This window comes from Aotus nancymaae, unplaced genomic scaffold (genome assembly GCF_030222135.1).
Source record: "Aotus nancymaae isolate 86718 unplaced genomic scaffold, 86718_ANA_hifiasm-v0.15.2.pri h1tg000010l, whole genome shotgun sequence".
NCBI lineage: Eukaryota > Metazoa > Chordata > Mammalia > Primates > Aotidae > Aotus > Aotus nancymaae.
The window spans coordinates 3,852,987-3,870,640 of NW_026988421.1; the positions used below are offsets into that span (position 1 = coordinate 3,852,987).

General features: G+C 43.9%; 1 protein-coding gene across 3 annotated transcripts in view; it reads right to left on the bottom strand.

Moving 5' to 3' along the window:
* DOCK1 (dedicator of cytokinesis 1) overlaps positions 1-17,654 on the bottom strand; it is a 543,465-nt gene that overhangs the window by 197,086 nt on the left and 328,725 nt on the right. For all 3 annotated transcript variants that reach the window (XM_021671705.2, XM_021671704.2, XM_064373739.1), the window contains exons 28-29: positions 11,672-11,773; positions 3,961-4,055 (exon numbers count right to left, since the gene is read on the bottom strand). In XM_021671705.2, the coding sequence (XP_021527380.2) occupies positions 3,961-4,055; positions 11,672-11,773 (197 nt within the window). The remainder of the gene's footprint in view (positions 1-3,960; positions 4,056-11,671; positions 11,774-17,654) is intronic.

The following is a 17,654-nucleotide window of genomic DNA, read 5'->3' on the forward strand; positions in this document are numbered from 1 at the left end:
CCCAGTGTTAGCTCATCCTCAGCTCCAGGATGTGAACGTGCAACGCCTCACAAAGAATGGGTGCCTACAGGGAAAGTGATGCGAACCTTCATTTTGAAGCTGGCACTGAAGCAAAGGTGTCACAGAATACCTAAGGCCCTGGGTGAGCACTGCTCCAACTGCTCTTATTCACGGTGCTCCTGCTCCAAGAGTCTCCCGCTTAGGAAGGCAGCATCAAAATCTACTTATTTTATGATTTTTTTTTTAAATAATTGAGAGTCTGTTTTCAGCTGGAACATCAGGCCGCATCATTCTGTCTTCCTGCGTCACTGTCTTCCTCCTACAGCCAACCCTGCACTACGTGACGGGGGTCGCCACGCTGGCTGCGATGCAAAGCCACACCGTCATTAAGTGCATGGTGTGGAGCTCAACCCTGGGAGTGCAATGGTTCTGGTTTGCTTCTCTAGAGACCCTGTCCAGCTGTCTCCAGACAGTTTCAAGTATCTGACCACATGGAGGCAACAACCTTCTTCAAACGCCCACCTGATCCAGCTTCCAAACGTTCATGTTGTTTATTTCACATAAGAGACAGATGGGGGCAGAAGGATGCGGGAATAAAAGTTACAGTTATCAGTGACCGACTCTGATCAGGACCTAAAAAGCCTCCACCATGGCTGATTCTTGTGCTGTGTGGGCTAGGGAATCAACTTGGATAGGAATATTGATTTATTTGAGCTTCTAAGAGTCAGAATCTCTGTAAATGAAAGTGCGTTTACTTGAAACCAACACCTCAATGCACAGGTACACACACCCACACCCACATGCACACACACACAGATGAGCACGGGTACACACACATGCACACACACATGCACACGCAGGCAAGCACACACACAGATGAGCATGGGTACACACGCGCACACACATGCACACACATGCAAGCACACACAGATAAGCATGGGTACACACACATGCACATGCATGCACACACATGCAAGCACACACACAGATGAGCACAGGCACACATCATTTCTCAGCAGGAAGCTCCCATGGAGGAAACACTGTTTACTGAGCGACTTGGCCTCAGAGTGCTAGAATTCTTGATTAGACAGTTTGGGATAACATATTATATAAAACAGAAAATAAAGTGTAGGGTTTTACATTCAGGCTGCTTCCCTTATCAAGACGTCTTTCCAGCTGCAGCCTGTGTACACGATGGACAGGAGAACAAGGTGGACTTTACTACCACCAAGGTGAACTTCATCCTCAGAATTCTCATCGAATCAACTGCTGAGGATGCTGAGCGCTGGTGGCTTCTCCCCACAGTTTCCCTGTCCTCAAAACAATAGACTCTCTTCCCTGTTTCTAAGATGCAAAGGCTTTGGTCCAAAATGCCACTGCACCAACCTGCTGCTGCAGGGCGGGTTCCTCTGTCAGGCGCCGTGCCCTGCAGAGGGGCACCAGTGAGTAAGGACACTGGCCGGGGCAGGTTGCCCTTGGTTTGCAGCGAATTATTCATGATTCCAAGGAGCGTGGATCAAGCCACCTGCTCACCCCAGAAACAACAGAATATCCCAGGAGAAGCTGGACAGGGTCTCTGGAGAAGCAAACCAGAAGCACTGCACTCCCAGGGTTGAGCTCCACACCACTGACTTAATGATGGTGTGGCTTTGCATCATGGCCAGCGTGGCGGCCACCCTCATGTAGTGCAGGGTTGGCGATAAGAGGAAGACAGTGAAGCAGGAAGAGAGAATGATGTGGCCATGATATTTCGACTGAAAACAGGCTCTCAATTATTTTTTTTTTAAAATCATAAAATAAGTAGATTTTGATGATGCCTTCCTAAGCAGGAGACCCTCAGAGTAGAAGCACCATGAATGCAGCTTCGGGGAGTGCATCACACCTGACCTTTGTTGGAGCAGTGCTCACCCAGGGCCATGGAATCCACAGCCTGAGAGCAAGGACGTGGCGCTGTGCTGGGAGACCCAGAGAAGGTCGGGTCCACATGTGGAGGAGTCAGGAGGCAGAGAACCGGCATCCACACAGGCCCTGACCCGCCTGCCTCGGCCTCCCAAAGTGCTGGGATTACAGGCATGCACCACTGTGCCCGGCCCAAGTCCATCATTTTCTAGATGAGGACTCAGAACCGGAGAGATGGCCACAGGAATAATTTAAAGACACCCAGTAGGTGGAAAGGTGAGGAGGAGCAGAGGCCAGGACCCCCACTCTGCTCCCTGGGCCAGGCCTAAGGGTACAGCCACGCCAGGCTCCCCAGGGCTTCCTCGCCTTCTATTCTCCAATGCTGTCTTTGATGTGTGGAAAGAGACCTTTACCTCAGTAACATCTGATGCGGGTGGACAACGCTCCCTCCCTCGTGCTCACCCCTCAGGGAGGTCTGCAGGAATCCTGCAGCTGCGGCACACAAGGCCAAGCTGTCCCTGCTGCCCTAGAAAGCAGCAAAACCCAGGGAGGTCAAAGGAGAGGTTGTGCTGCTGTGGATTTGTCCAAGGGAAGGACCACAGGCATTAAAAAGAGGCAAAGCCATCAAAGAAAATGCAAATTCACATCCTAGGGAGTTACACTATGCACCTACGAGCACGGCTAAAATAAAAACAGTGTCAACAGCAAATGCTGGATGCAGACACACCGAATCACTCACACTGCTGGTGGGAATGTAAAATGGTACAGACACAGATTGGCAGGTTCTTATGAAACGAAATGTGCAATTACCCGACAACCCAGCATTTGTCCAGCAAGGCATTTATGCCACTGAAATGAAGACCTATGTTCACCCAGAAACTGATGCATGAAGGCTGGTGGCAGCTTCACTCATAAGAGCCACAGACTGGGGATAGCCCAGACGTCCTGCCACAGGAAAACGGTTCATCATGCTTGGTCCGGGCATACCACGGAATACTACCCAGCAATAAAAAGGAATAAGCTATTGATAAAAGCAAGAACCTAAATGGATCTCCAGTGAATTAAGCAAAGTGCAAACAGCCAGTGCTGAAAGGTTACATACTGTATGATTGCATTTATATAACATTTTTGAAATGAAGCAATTATACAAATGAAGAACGAATGAGTGGTTGTGAGAGCTTAGGGACGGTGGGGTGGTGGAGGGGAGAGGTATATGTGACTATAATCGGACAACCAGAGGAACATTTGTGCTGATGGAAATGCTCAGTAGCTTCACTGCGGTGGAGTCCACAGCATATGCATGTGATGAAATGGTATACGACTCCATACAAACACTAACGAATACAAATTAAACTGAGGGACTCTAAGTAAGATCAGTGAATGGCATCATCGACTCCCTTACAGACAAGATCTCTATGACTTCCTACAACTGCAAATGAACCCACAATGATCTCCATACAAACTGTGATGAGAAAGAAAGACAGAGATGAACAGAAAGTTCTTTTTAAAAATCCCATGTGATTGAGAATTCTACAGTTATTGTTAGTGCTTACAGAAATGATAAAACCCAATGTGCTAGAAAATTAACAAACAGCTCTCACTGCAGATGATAAACAAGGCACAAGCTCACCATTTAATAAGTATGAAGAAAATGCTCAAGAGTAAAAAACACTGAAATATGTGAAATGTAAACACCTTCTGAAAGCCTCGCCTGGAGCCAACAGTGGGTATGGCCGATAAAAACATGGTTAACACGGGCAGGCAAAGCCATGCCAAGCAGAACCCCTCTGCCCATGACGACAGCTACAGGAGATTCAGGTTCAGGTTGTTTTTCTCCAGGGGATGGAGCCCAAATTCTCAGAGCCAGAGCCTCGTGTTGTCCTAAGGAAGTCACCACAAACTCAGTCCATTTCTCCCTAGAACTGTGAGCATCACAGAATTAGGAACATGTTTGCAGAACATGTTATGGAAGGCAGCTTGGTCTCCAGGCAACACCACTGTTCCCAGCAGACACGAACTGGGTGCCACAGAAAAGCTGAGGGCCGCTCGCCCCGCACTTACTTATTTTGCACCATATTCATGATCACCCAGTCGAAAGGGTAGACGTTCTTCCCAATGAGGTTCTTAAACATGATGAATGTTTCCATTAGGAAATCCTGAAATAAAAAACAAAACAAAACACTGAAATGGCCCACCAAGAAAAAGGTAAAAATGACACCCCCCATCAATAATTAAATTCTAAAAGACCCCACTTTTAAAGGCCAAATGAGAACATCCTAAAAAGTAATGAACATATATTTCACAGGAGCTGTGGATTAGTCCTGTCTTTCTGTTTACCGGCACACCTCCTGTCTGAGAAGGCTTTTTCAAGAATATATTCTGAAATAGTCCCTGGGCATGTCTCTTTAATAGTTAGAGAGTAAATCCCCAAAGGTTAGGAATAGGCATTTAAACCCTTTCTGCTTCAAGGAAAACATGATTTTTACAAACAAGGCTTGCAGGTTACAGCTTTTTTTTATGTTTGCTCTAAATCCATTTTTCATGATGAACAGGACACATCAGGTTGAATATGGGATACTATTGTCTGTTCCTTTCTCTTATGGAATTTCAAAATGAAAGGCTCCCTCACTTGCACAGATTCGGCATGCAGTGAACCATCTGAGCGTGCGACCGTGTTGCCAAAGTCTCCTAGACGGTGGCTACATCCCCAAAAGCTACCGAGTGATGCTTCTGGTGTCTCAGATGATGCTCTGTACTTCACAGGCAACTGAAAAGCAGCAGGGGTCGGGACACACCCAGCTGCTCTACCCTGCTTTTCCATGCCACTAAGAATGTGTCTGACATCAGGAAGGAGGAGCCTATTCCTAGGGGTTCCACTGTGTGTCTATCAGAATTAGGACATTTCCTACTTTCAAGAGTTTGACACGTGCTCTGAGCTAATCTGAACAAAACAAGTGGTCATCCCTAAAAGCACACCTCCCTGGTAGCCCCAAGCTCACTCAACACCCACGGTGGGAAGGGAAAAGGCAACAGAGAACTGACTTAGAAAAATGAGGCCATGGTCAGGGACTGCCAAATGAGTGGATATTTCTCATTTATTTAATCTCCTGGATCATAATTAGGTGCAATGGCTGTGAAGGCCAAGGTGGTGAACAGAATTGAATCAGCCAAGAAAGCAATTCCCAGTACGAAGTTCTAAATAAGCAGCTCCTGCAGGAGGCACAAGTTAAATGTGATGACAATAACAAGCTGATGTTCAATGTTAAGATACTTTCTCTCCAGCTTTAATGGCAATGGCAGGTTCTGGCAGGTGAAGTCCATGGTGTGAGGAGTTTGGTGTGCCCCACCATAAATAAAATGAGTGATCCTGATCACTCTATTAGCAGATGCCTCCAGTCTAGGAGATATTCATGACCTGGATAAAATTAAGTTGGAAAAGTCTGTCCAGATGTTCTTCAAACTCTGCACGTGGGCACTGCCTCCATCTGATCTCAGCAGCAGGAGCATCCCAGTCCTCTCGCCCGACACAGCAAATGGCTTCTTTTCCCAGTTTAATTATTGAAACTCATATTTCACTACAGAGTTTCCCCACTTTGTCAAGAGTTTCCCATTTTAATGACCAGGCTGCATATTTTGTAGGCTGGGTACTGTAATTCAGTCCCATCTCTATTTGCATGAAATTGCTGGCTTTCTTGATGATCACTTCTCAAAGCCTAATAATTGAGATACAGGCTCTCATTTTTATTATTCTGGAAGAGAAGCATATTTTCCCAATTCTCTTTCTTTTCTGAGACACAGTCCCATACTTCATTAGTATGGCTCAGCTGTTAAATTTTGGTACTTTGCTGATCAAACAAAATGCTGCATCTAGTGGGGGATGAGGTTTTGCAAGGCTTCCTTGTCTTCTGCATAATTCACTAGCCATGGCAGTGGCCCCTAACAACTGTGTTTGCCTTGAGCAGCGGATGAGGCTTTCCAGACTGTTCCACTAGGGTCTCCAAATCAACAGGGGATATTTTGTGAACATTTCATCATTCAATGCTAATTTATTCCTGTTGCATCTTTTAGTTTTAGTTTCTATTTACTTATTTACTTACTTCCCTCTCTCGCCCAGGCTGGAGTACAGTGATGCGATCTTAGTTCACTACGGCTTCAACCTCCTGGACCCAAGTGACCCTCCCACTTCAGTATTCTGAGTAGCCTGGGACCACAGGCGTGCACCACCATGCCTGGCTAGTTTTTTATTTTTAGTAGAGATGGCATCTTGTATATTACCCAGGCTGGTCTTGAACTCCTGGGCTCATGGAATCGTCCTGCCTCGGCCTCCCAAAGTGTTCAGATTACAGATGTGAGCCACGGTGCCCAACAGCGTGTTTTCATTCGACTATTCACAGGACGTCTTATACAATAAGCAGGCTGCTCTAACAATGGCCAGCCATCTATTTCAGAGGCAAAATTGTGTCATAACTCCATGCACACCATTCCATCCCTGTCTCCACCCACTTGAATAAACAGCCATCCTCTCACACCTCGACTGCCACAGGGGACTCCAAACCCATCTACCGAGGTCTGTCCTTGTCCTCTGTTGTCCCCATGCTTCACCCAGAGTGACCTTTTCAAATGATAAATCTGGTCAAGGAACCAGCACTTTCCAAACATCACAATGAACCCATTTCCCCAATGGCTTCCCAATACTCTTAGGCTAAAGACAGAGCAAATTGACTCTTAGACTTAGGAAATTTCCATTCTGCTCAGCCAAAGAAGTAACCATCATGGACAAAGAGCAACCGTAGATTTTCAACCCACCTGATGAAAGACCGATAGGGAAACAGGACATGTCCAAATTTTTGTGGATTCAAAGTTTTATCCAGAGATTATTTGATAATTGCAAAGGCAGGAAGAAGTACATATTTTCACATGGAGAGATCTGGAAATTACCAGCTTTTAAACCAGCGGTCAAATCTAGCAACACCAGTAGTGGGTCAGCATGACACGCCCAGCCTCCTAAAGTAACACAACAGAAAGCTTTCAATACCAACACTGAAACACTCTTGCCAAAGAGTTGAGCTTGACTCTCAGAACAAGCTCTGGTTTGCAGAACATACGGGGGGATAGAGAAAGCAGTCGAAAGGTATATTACAAGGCAGCACTAAAAAACCCAGAATGGGAGATAGTCTATAAAAGCTAGTGGATTGGTATCTTCAAAAAAATCAAAAAGCAATGCTATGAAAAGAAAACAATGTGATAATGATGGATTTATTTTAGAAAAAGAAAGATTAAAGAGACACAATCACCAAATGTAATGGGTGAAAAGGACATAAAGGTTTGGGAAGAATGGAGGAAATCTGAATATAAAAGGCACGAGGGGTGGTTGCTACATTCTCATGGAGCAAGAAGATCACTAGCGGATGTCTTTACTCCCCGGAGTATGTTTGCAGAACAACATAGGGCAGGAGCATCCCCCTGTCTCTCACTGACTGAAAGGGGTTGGCTGGATAGATAGAGGCACATGGAGATGCGTGACGGGAGCAAATACGCCAACGTGCTTGCAACTGATGAATTCAGGTGGTAGTAATCATGGTTTCCATTGCACTTTTTTTTTTTTTTTTTTAGATAGGGTCTCACACTATCACCCAGGCTGTAGTGCAGTGGCATACTCTTAGCTCACTACAGCCTCAAACTCCTAGGCTCCAGTGATCCTCCTGCCTCAGCCTCCCAAGTATCTGAGACTATCGGCATGAGCTATCATGCCTGGCTAATTTTTTTATTTTTGGTAGAAATGGGGTCTCACTATGTGGCCCAGGCTGGTCTTGAATTTCTGGGCTCAACAGACCCTTTCGCCTCGGCCTCCCAAAGTGCTGGGATTACAGGTGTGAACCACTGAGCCTGGCTCCATTGTATTATTCTTTCAGTTTTTCTGGATTTGTAAAATTATTTTTTGTGATCCACAGGGGAAAGAGAGTAAGTAAAACACTGGTGACATCTGAGTAAGGTCAGATAAGCTCTTTTCCTTGCAGGATCTGAAGCTAACCCCAGGTAGATAGTGTCAGAAATGAATTGAATTGTAGGACATCCAGCTGGTGTTGGGAAATGGATTGCAGTGGGAGAGACCCACACACTTCTGGTCACAGAAATGTGACAGTGTAGGAAAATGTAGTGTGTGTTTTTTAAAGCCACACAGCGGGAATTTGTGACAAGTGGCAAGACAACACTCTCCTCTAGAAGTCCCCCAGCCCTCCTCGTTCCCTTCTAGCTGACTTCAGAGACTCTGGGCACATTCTCTGCTTCTGTTACTGAAATGTGGACACGTGGCAGCCAGCAGCCATTTGGGCAGATCAGTATCTCCAATGTGGAAGATTCTACAGATTCTCTGTGGTTCAAATCCTGAAGGGTTGGGATGGCCTCCATCCTGAGAGAGATCAGAGCTGAACGTGTCTATCGTTATTCTCCTCCGGATCAGGCTTTCCACTTGTGCTCTATATGCTCACTGTCAGTGGTCTTGATAGTAAGTGTGATTTTGTATGAAAATGACTCACCCAACCAAAAAGGGCTAAATTTGAGAACCTCAATTAGTATTTGTTAGACGGAAATAGTCTCAAGAAAATGATTTTGGCTACTTTCATACTGAATTACTAAATAACTTCCAATGATTTCATACAAAATGATCTTTTATGTAATAGTTGTCAGAATAGAAAAATAGTCATATACTCCTAGGCATAGTTAATAGATAGAAACACATTTTACAAAAGTTCTGACAGATTAACAATGGTTATCTCTCTAGTCTAAACTTGTGGTATCCAAACCATAAACGTCATTTCTTTTCTTTTTCTTTCTTTTTTTTTTTTTTTGAGATGGAGTCTCACTCTGTCACCCAAGCTGGAGTACGGTGGCGCAATCTCAGCTCACTGAAACCTCCACCTCCCGGGTTCAAGCAATTCTCCTGCCTCAGCTCTCTAGTAGCTGGGATTGCAGGCGCCCACCACCACACCCAGCTAAATTTTTACATTTTTAGTAGATAAAGGATTTTGCCATGTTGGCCAGGCTGGTCTCAAACTCCTGACCTCATGTGATTTACCCGCCTTGGCCTCCCAAAGTTCTGGGATTTTAGGTGTGATCCACCATGCCCAGTCAACATCATGTCTTATTGGAAATCAAACTCTCTGCAAATAATAGATTTTCTGAACTGTTATGTCTATGGAAAAACATCCCCTGGAAAACTGGGACCACAACATCTGATCCTAGGATCTGAGCAAAGACAGGGGGCACACACTTGGAATTCAGCAAGCCACAGTAATTGCTTTATTTTATTTTGTTTTATTTATTTGAGATGGAATCTGGAGTATTGCTCTGTCACCCAGGCTGGAGTACAGTGGCGCAATCTCAGCTCACTGCAACCTCCACCTTCAGGGTTCAAGCAATTCTCCTGCCTCAGAGTCCCAAGTAGCTGGGATCACAGGCGTGCACCACCATGCCTAGGTAATTTTTGTATTTTAAGAAAGACCGAGTTTCACCATGTTGGCCAGGCTGGTTTCGAACTCCTGACCTCAGGTGATCCATCGCCTCTGTCTCCCAAAGTGCTGGGTTTATAGGCATAAGCCATTGCGCTCAGCCCACCACAGTAATTTTTAAATGCCATTCGGCATCATCACTTTTCACTTACCTTGAAGATTCCTTACCAATCACAGCACTTAATAGTTCAGATTAAATGATTTCAAACAGTTTGCATGTGTGCATTTTTATGAAGTGATTGTCCTAAAAAAGGGCAAAGTACTAATTGGAGTCCTAACTTCTCCAGATGGGTAATTCTTCTATTTCTGAAGACTTTAGTATTCAGCCTGGAACGTTATCTAAGAAACTGTTCCTCTAGCTCTAAGCTATGACTGTTTTTTACACTGACCAAAGGAGGGTGTAGGGTGTAGTTTAGATTCAGTTATGAGATAAAATGTTACACATGTAAAATTTGATTTTGCTATGCCATGATTTCCAAAGAATCATGGCATATAAACAGGATAGAGGTTACATATTTGAGTATACGCCTACTGTAAACTACTCATTAATATTCAGAGAAAACCCAACACAGACATACAAATGTATACATATTCTTGTTCTCTTACTTTTGCTTAAAGGAAGCTGCTAGGATGTTAAGGCCTAGATCCATTCTTGTTCTCCTTAGAAACGTTGAAGTGCAGTCACATGCTGCATAATAACATTTTGGTCAATGACAGACTGCATATATGTCCGTGGTCCAAAAATTATAATGGATCATGGACATAATTCTTACCACCTAGTGACATCACAGCCTTTGTATTCTAACTGCCTATAGTATTCAGTGTGGTCACATGCTGTACAGGTGTGTAGCGTAGGAGCAGTAGGCTAGACCATCTAGCCTCAGCGTATAGCAGGCTCCAGCATCTAGGTTTAAGTAAAAGTACACACCATGAGGATCGCACAGTGATGAAATCAGCTGACGATGCATTTGGCAGAATTAAGCGACATATGACTGTGTGTGTGTGTGTGTGTGTGTGTGTGTGTGTGTATAAATATAAAAATATCCATTATTTCTAATACATAATTTTCTTATTATTGCCACTACAGATATATAAGAAAATTATGTATTTTATACATAGTGGCAACAGTAAGAAAATCACGTGTTAGAAATAATCCTTTGAAAGCAATCATAAAGATCATTCTCTTCTTCTCAGTTCTTAACAAGACACATGTCAAGTGCAACAACCCATGTTCTGGAAACACGAGTGCACGGCTGTATTCTGCAGGTATCTCTGGGTACTCTATTACAGCGGTCCCCAACCTTTCTGGCACCAGGAACCAGTTGCATGGAAGACAATTTTGCCATGGACCATGGGGTGTTGGGCAGGTTTCAGGACGAAACTGTTCCATCTCAGATCATCAGGCATTAGATTCTCATAAGGAGCAGGCAACCTAGATCCCTCTCATGCACAGTTCACAAAATGGTTCGTGCTTTCATTAGAATCTAATGCTGCAGCTGATCTGACAGGAGGCGGAGCTCAGGCAGTGATGCTCGCTTGCCCACTACTCAGCTCCTGCTGTGTGGCCCAGGGGTTGGGGACTGTGTTCTACAGAAACTTACAGATCCTCAGAAATGGAATCTAACAGTTCAAGTCAACACGCAATCATAAAGTCTGCCAACAAGTTTGGTTGCAGCTTTGCAGAGGATATCTGCCATATGGCAATGTAATTTCAGGTCATTAGGGAGGTAGCTCATAAGCAATAAATTCCCCTCTATTATACTTATTCTAATTAAGTTGTATCATAGTTTTACTGAAGATGACTAGAGAATTATTTGGAGAAACGCTGATGAGCTTCCATGATTAGAGCTAATTAATAACGGAGTACAACTTCAAGCTGAAAAGTCACTCTGGCTTCTGCTATTCAAAAGTCAACCAATAAATGAATAGGAGTTAATAGGAGACTATCCATGGACAACATCTCCAAATTTTCAATTATCCCAAAGCACAGGAGAGGAGACTGTCACCAAGAAAGACAAGGGAGTTCCTTAGTCGTGGCCCCTGCATCATTCTCCATTCTGTCCTAGAAGCAAGTCTGCACGTGTGGACCCTTGTCTTGTTAGAAACAAGGCTTCACTCAGACCTTCCCAGGAGGCTTTTGAAATCAATCAGAGACAAGTTCTCATGCAAAATCCTATTTTAAATGAACATATTGACATCAGGCTTTTGTCTAAAGTGCTGGTCCTAAAACATGGTTATGTGAACAGGGTGAAAGGGACACTTACTACTACATCAGTCCTCATTTTCCCAAAAGTCTTGATTAAGTGGGCATAATGGTAATCTTCCATCTGTCGTAAAATAGCTGTCATGCAAGCCACGAAGTTTCCCTGTAAACGAATCAAAAGATAGAATTAGATGAGACAGAACAACACTCACAGGAAAGGCCGATATCATCCAAGATTCTGGGACTTAAAACTGTCAGGGAGAAGCAACGGGACATGGGCAGGGAGCTCCGAGTTCTGCTGCCCCTTGCTCAGGGCTGATCAGCATAAGGTATGGGTCACTTCCAACCTCAGGAATATTTTTTGTGGTAGGGGGTCCTTAGAATATCAAGTTGCAAGTAGAAAGAAAAGCAAAACCCTTGAAAGGGTATGACAATGCTGAGGACATGAGCAAAAAGTCACATGAATGAGAAACACCAGTGCACTGAAACTCAGGGCTGTATTTTGTTCTCTCTAACTATTAATACCTCAAATGTTTCCTGATACAGGGTTGTCCGACTGTAAAAACAAGCTTTAAATATTTCTGCATTACATACAAGAAAATTAAAGACAGGATGGAAGTCATAGGCACTTCTGTTTTGTGCTCTCTTGGAAACATGTTGCCCTTATTATTAGGCAAAATGTGTGTGCAGCCTCTCCTCTTGGGCGACGTCAAAGAAAGGCCTCTAATTTCTCAAAATCAGCCTGTATCCCCCCGTGCCCGATGCGGAGGCGATCACCACAACTCCACAATGAGTTATGGCCCAATTCTCCCTGAGAAGAAGGAGAGGAGGAATGCGGGCTCATCAGAATGTCAAGTGGGAGAGACGGGAGTTTCTCAGACCAGACGGAGCTGGGTGGAAAGGAAAGGAGGAAAAAAGAAAGCAACCCAGAAAATCAAGAAAGGGAAAGGTGAAAGGCCAAAGCTGGAAAGTCTCTCTGGCTTCTGCACATGGAGGCAGCCGTGGATGTGGGTGTGCACACATCTGCTGGCGTGTCCTGAAGGGCGTCTGATTTGGCGGTGGGTTGTGAGCGAGGTAGTCCTGTTGCCATTCACTGCAATTGTTCACTGGTAGGGTTTGTAGCTAACAACACTGTAAAGCCTTCTTTGATTTTAAATATTTCCCCCTACGTTAACGACATTTTAAGGAACATCGGATATATATGTTTTTCCACTAAACCAGTACAAGTTTGGTAAAATTATAGCATGAAACATACTTTGAGACATGTCCCTATTTTTCCCCTATTTAATGAGCTATCAAATTGCATTCTTTTACTAACTCTCCTTTTACCAGCAATATATCGGAATGCCTAAATATCTCTTGTATTAATTTGGAATACAGGCTTTACAGTGAAATGTTAGAGTTCAATATTTTCTCCAATCCACTTTCTACCTATAGTATACATATATGCTTCCAAATGCGTCCTCCAAGGATACATTACACAAATTGAACAAATACAATAATGATGATAAAATATCTTCCATTTGCCCAGAAATAAAAATTATTTGTGAATGATGATAATTGCTGAGATTTAGATTCCAAGTTGGTGTTCAGGGAAACAGCTAAATAATGTTTGTTTTCCATCGAGGCAACGATTAGTAAAATGGCAAAATGGTCTATTTATGAACTTTTGAAACACATAAATATTTGGCATACCATTCAGCCCAAGAGAGGCTGCCTTTGTATCTTGCCTGCTCCTCATGACAGAGATGCATCCCGTGGATAATCATCGTAATAATATTACACACTGATCAAGCGCTGTGCTAAGGCTGTTAGAACTATAGCTCTTTCAACACTCTCACTTTAACAGAATACGGCCTCTTTCAATCACACAAAACATTCTCTTCCTGTCCCACTTTTCCGGCAGTGAAACTGAGGCTTAGAGGTTTCACCCTCTGAAGGAGTGAATGGCAAAGCGGGGTGCGTAGGCTGCACTACACGGCAGGTACTTACTGGCTAACCTTATTTCTTTACCCCTCGTCCAGATGCACATGAATTCTTTCTCTAAGGAATCTGAAGCCGCTACTGATGACCAACACAAGGCAGAGATTCACTTTCCCCTACTCTTGTAGTTGTCAGAGAAAGTTGGAAGAGGGTGAGGAAGAAGAGCCTTCGAAGTACTCTGCCCACAATGGATCCTGATGCAGTCGCTGTGACCCAGACTCTTCTCTTCCCCATGAGATGAGGAGCTTTTCTTGCTCAAGAAGAGGCCTGTATCAGCCTCGGTGAACCTAGTAGGTGCTGAAATCAATTTTCTGCAGTCAAACCAGTTGCACAATGGAGACTTACACGTGAGAATAAGTAAAATCACCCGGTCAGCTATTTATCACCAGAAGCAATGTATCAATGTGCTTAACTTAAACTATCAGGCTGAAAGTAGAAGGAAAAGCATCACCCTTGAGGGGGTCTCAAACTGCTGAGGGCATAAGCAGAGAGTAACACTAATGAGAAACGCCAGTGCAGCCAGACTCCGGCCAGATGCGGGAACAGGTGACGTGGACATTCTGAACTCAGGGAGCAGACTGCCACATAATGCCGAAAAATTCATGCAAGGCAACGCATGCCAGAGCCGTTGTGACACAGAAAATGGAAAACCGAAGAGAACACAGCAATTTCCATAAAGCAAGTCCTGGGAGGATGTAAATGCCCTGTTGGGAAGTCTCCGCTGACAAGAATGTCACAGAAAAGACAACCAAATGGCCCCTAGTTAAACCACGAAGGGGATTAATTACAGGAGGCCCAGAAAGGCCAGAAGGACGGGCTATCGCCACAAGTTAGTGGCAGTGCTGCCGGGCATCACGTGTTCCCTTTTTACTAAACCGAAGGAAATGTTCCAGAAGTCATTTACACTGTTCAGTCTTTCCTTTCTTAACAAACGTTAAGTCTTGCTATTTCAGTTATTTTCTAAGTTGAAGCATGAGCTCCACTAGGAAAGAGATGACCTGCATATTAAAATTCACTGAAATGCCCCTCCCTGTCCTCCCTGCCCTTTGGGAATGGAGTCCCATCCTTGCGGTATCAGCATTTTCACTGGGCAAGTGCTGTAGGTACCATGAAGCCTTATGGTTTCCATGAACACAGCAGAACCCTGCAGCATATCTGTGGGCTTAGAAGGGTGGATGAAATGGGTATTCACGGAAGCCCTTTGAAACCATTTATAAGGAACAAAAATAAGGGAGCTCTGTGAAAACAAAACTATAATTCTGTGGGCTCAGAAGAAAATGACTATTCTGTGCTTTAATTGATTTATTTCGAATGCATTTGGGAGACAACTGCTAAATGAAGCTTTTAGTTTTTAAACAATGGGTAGCCTAGCAGGTAGGCTGGAGCAAGCCACTGTGCAGAACTCATCCCAGGGCCTGACCACAGGGACTCGGCTCCAGCACCAGCAGCTGAGCAAGAATCAGTCAGTAGGTAAAAATAAGCCATATTCCTTTTAACCTCAAAGCAATGCAAAATAGGGCCACAGAAGTCAGGATATACTCACAGAAAATGTAAAAACCAGGACACTAAATGCCTGATAAATAACAACAACAAAATGTGAACCTCATTAGTAATCAAAGATGAAAATGATACATCATTATTTGCCTGCCAAAATAGCAAAGAAGTATTTAAATAATGATAATGTGAGCAAGGATACCGGGGATGAGGACTCTTACATGCTGTTGGTGGGAACATAAATTGCTATAACCTTTTTAAAAAGTGATTTGGAGACAGGTTTGAAAAGTCTTGAAAATAAATACCATCTCCTCAGTAATTCTCCTTTTAATAATCCACCAAAGGAAGCAATTCAAAATAGAAAATTTCATACCCAAAGATGTCCATAGCATTCCGGAAAATTCTAAACATCCAGCACAAGAAACTGTAAATGATATGATATTTTGTAGGATTGCAAGATAAAATATAGGATGCCTAGCTCTATTTGAATCTCAGATAAACAAAGAAAAATAAATATGTCCCTCATGTTGCAATGAAATATTATATGAGACACACATATACTAAAAAATAATACCGTTGTTTACCTAAAGTTGAAGTGGAACTGGGTGTCCTATATTTTTATTTGGAAAATCAAGCAATCATAACTTGTGTTAAGATGAAATACTGTGCAACCATTAAATCATTAAACGTTAGCTATGAAAATAAGGAGCATTTTAATAGCATAGGAAAATAACTGAAGAGGAAAACTGGAGGAATTATGTAGACACATTTGAGCAATATAAAGAACATATAGTAAAAGAAAAACAAACAAAAAATGACTAGAAAAAACAGATGCCAGACAGTCATGAGGGGAAGGAGACTAAGCCCAGATTGTTTTCATAAAGTGAAAATACATTAATATTTTTAAAGGTGGTCCAGAAAGAAAAGGATCTCATCTGGCAGGAAGGACAAACTCTCCCTGCCTGCCCCTGATCTAATTCCATGTCTTAGTCCCTGGTCTTCAAAACTCTCTCTTGCAGGGCTCCCCCTGTCGGTGTGGCCCTGGCTACTGCCTGGCACTGCTCCCGGAGACAGCCCTGGACAGAACCCGCCCCAGCACACCCCCAGCCCTCCTGCAAGTATCTTAATGCCCCAGTTTTAAATCTGTTTGGGCCCCCATTTCAATAGGTAGGTTGACAGGCAAAATGGAGAACAGGTGGAACTGACCACAGGGAGAAGGAAAGACAGAACTGAGTACAGGTAGAATGGACCATAGATGGAACCGAGGCTGGGGAGACGGAAAGGCGGGTAGAATTGGGCACGGGTAGAACTGGGCACGGGTAGAACTGGATACGGGTAGAATTGGGCACGGGTAGAATTGGGCACAGGTAGAATTAGGCAAGGGTAGAACTGGGCACAGGTAGAATTGGGAACGGGTAGAATTGGGCACAGGTAGAACTCAGGCTAGGTAGAAGAAAAGACAGAATGAATCACAGATAGGATGGACAATGGGTAGAATTGAGGCTGGGTAGAAGAAGGGCAGGTAGAATTGGGCACAGGTAGAATTGGGCAAGGGTAGAACTGGGCACGGGTAGAACTCAGGCTAGGTATAAGGAAAGACAGAATGAATCACAGATAGGATGGACAATAGGTAGAATTGAGGCTGGGTAGAAGGAAAGGCAGGTAGAATTGGGCACGGGTAGAAGTGAGTCTGGGTAGAAGGAAAACAGCAAAGGTAGAATGGGGCACTGGTGGTGGAGCAAGGGGGCATTTGGTGACAGGCAAGTCAAATGTATGATGTCATTGAAGGATATAAAAACAAAAAGCTAATAAACACAGACTGGAGAATGGAAACTCAGGATGAAAAATACCTTTAAAACAGTGCCTCTGTCCACTGTTTACAATAGCAAAGACCTGGAACCAACTCAAATGTCCATCAACGACAGACTGGACAAGGAAAATGTGGCACATATATACCATGGAATACTATGTAGCCATAAAAAATTATGAGTTTGTATCCTTCGTAGGGACATGGCTGAATCTGGAAACTATCATTCTCAGCAAACTGACACAAGAACAGAAAATCAAACACCGCATGTTCTCACTCATAGGCAGGTGTTGAACAATGAGAACACATGGACACAGGGAGGGGAGTATCACACACTGGGGTCTGTCGGGGGGAACGGGGGGGCAGCGGGGGGTAGGGAGGTTGGGGAGGGATAACACGGGGAGAAATGCCAGATATAGGTGACGGGGGGATGGAGGCAGCAAACCACATTGCCATGTATGTACCTATGCAACAATCCTGCATGATCTGCACATGTACCCCAGAACCTAAAGTACAATAAAAAAGATAAAAACAGTGCCTTTGTCAACTGTGCCTAGTAAAAGGTCTAAGTATGAGTGTATGAATTGGAAGAAAAAATCCAAAAGGTTTTAATTCATATTCTTGAGAAGTTGTGAAGGTGCAATAAAAATGGCCTTAGCCATGTGACTTGGATAGCAGGGTATAAAATTGCTCTTGGTAATTTCATCAACCAGACAAAAGCTGTCTCAATCGACCCTGAGGGAGGGGCTCTCCAACTCAC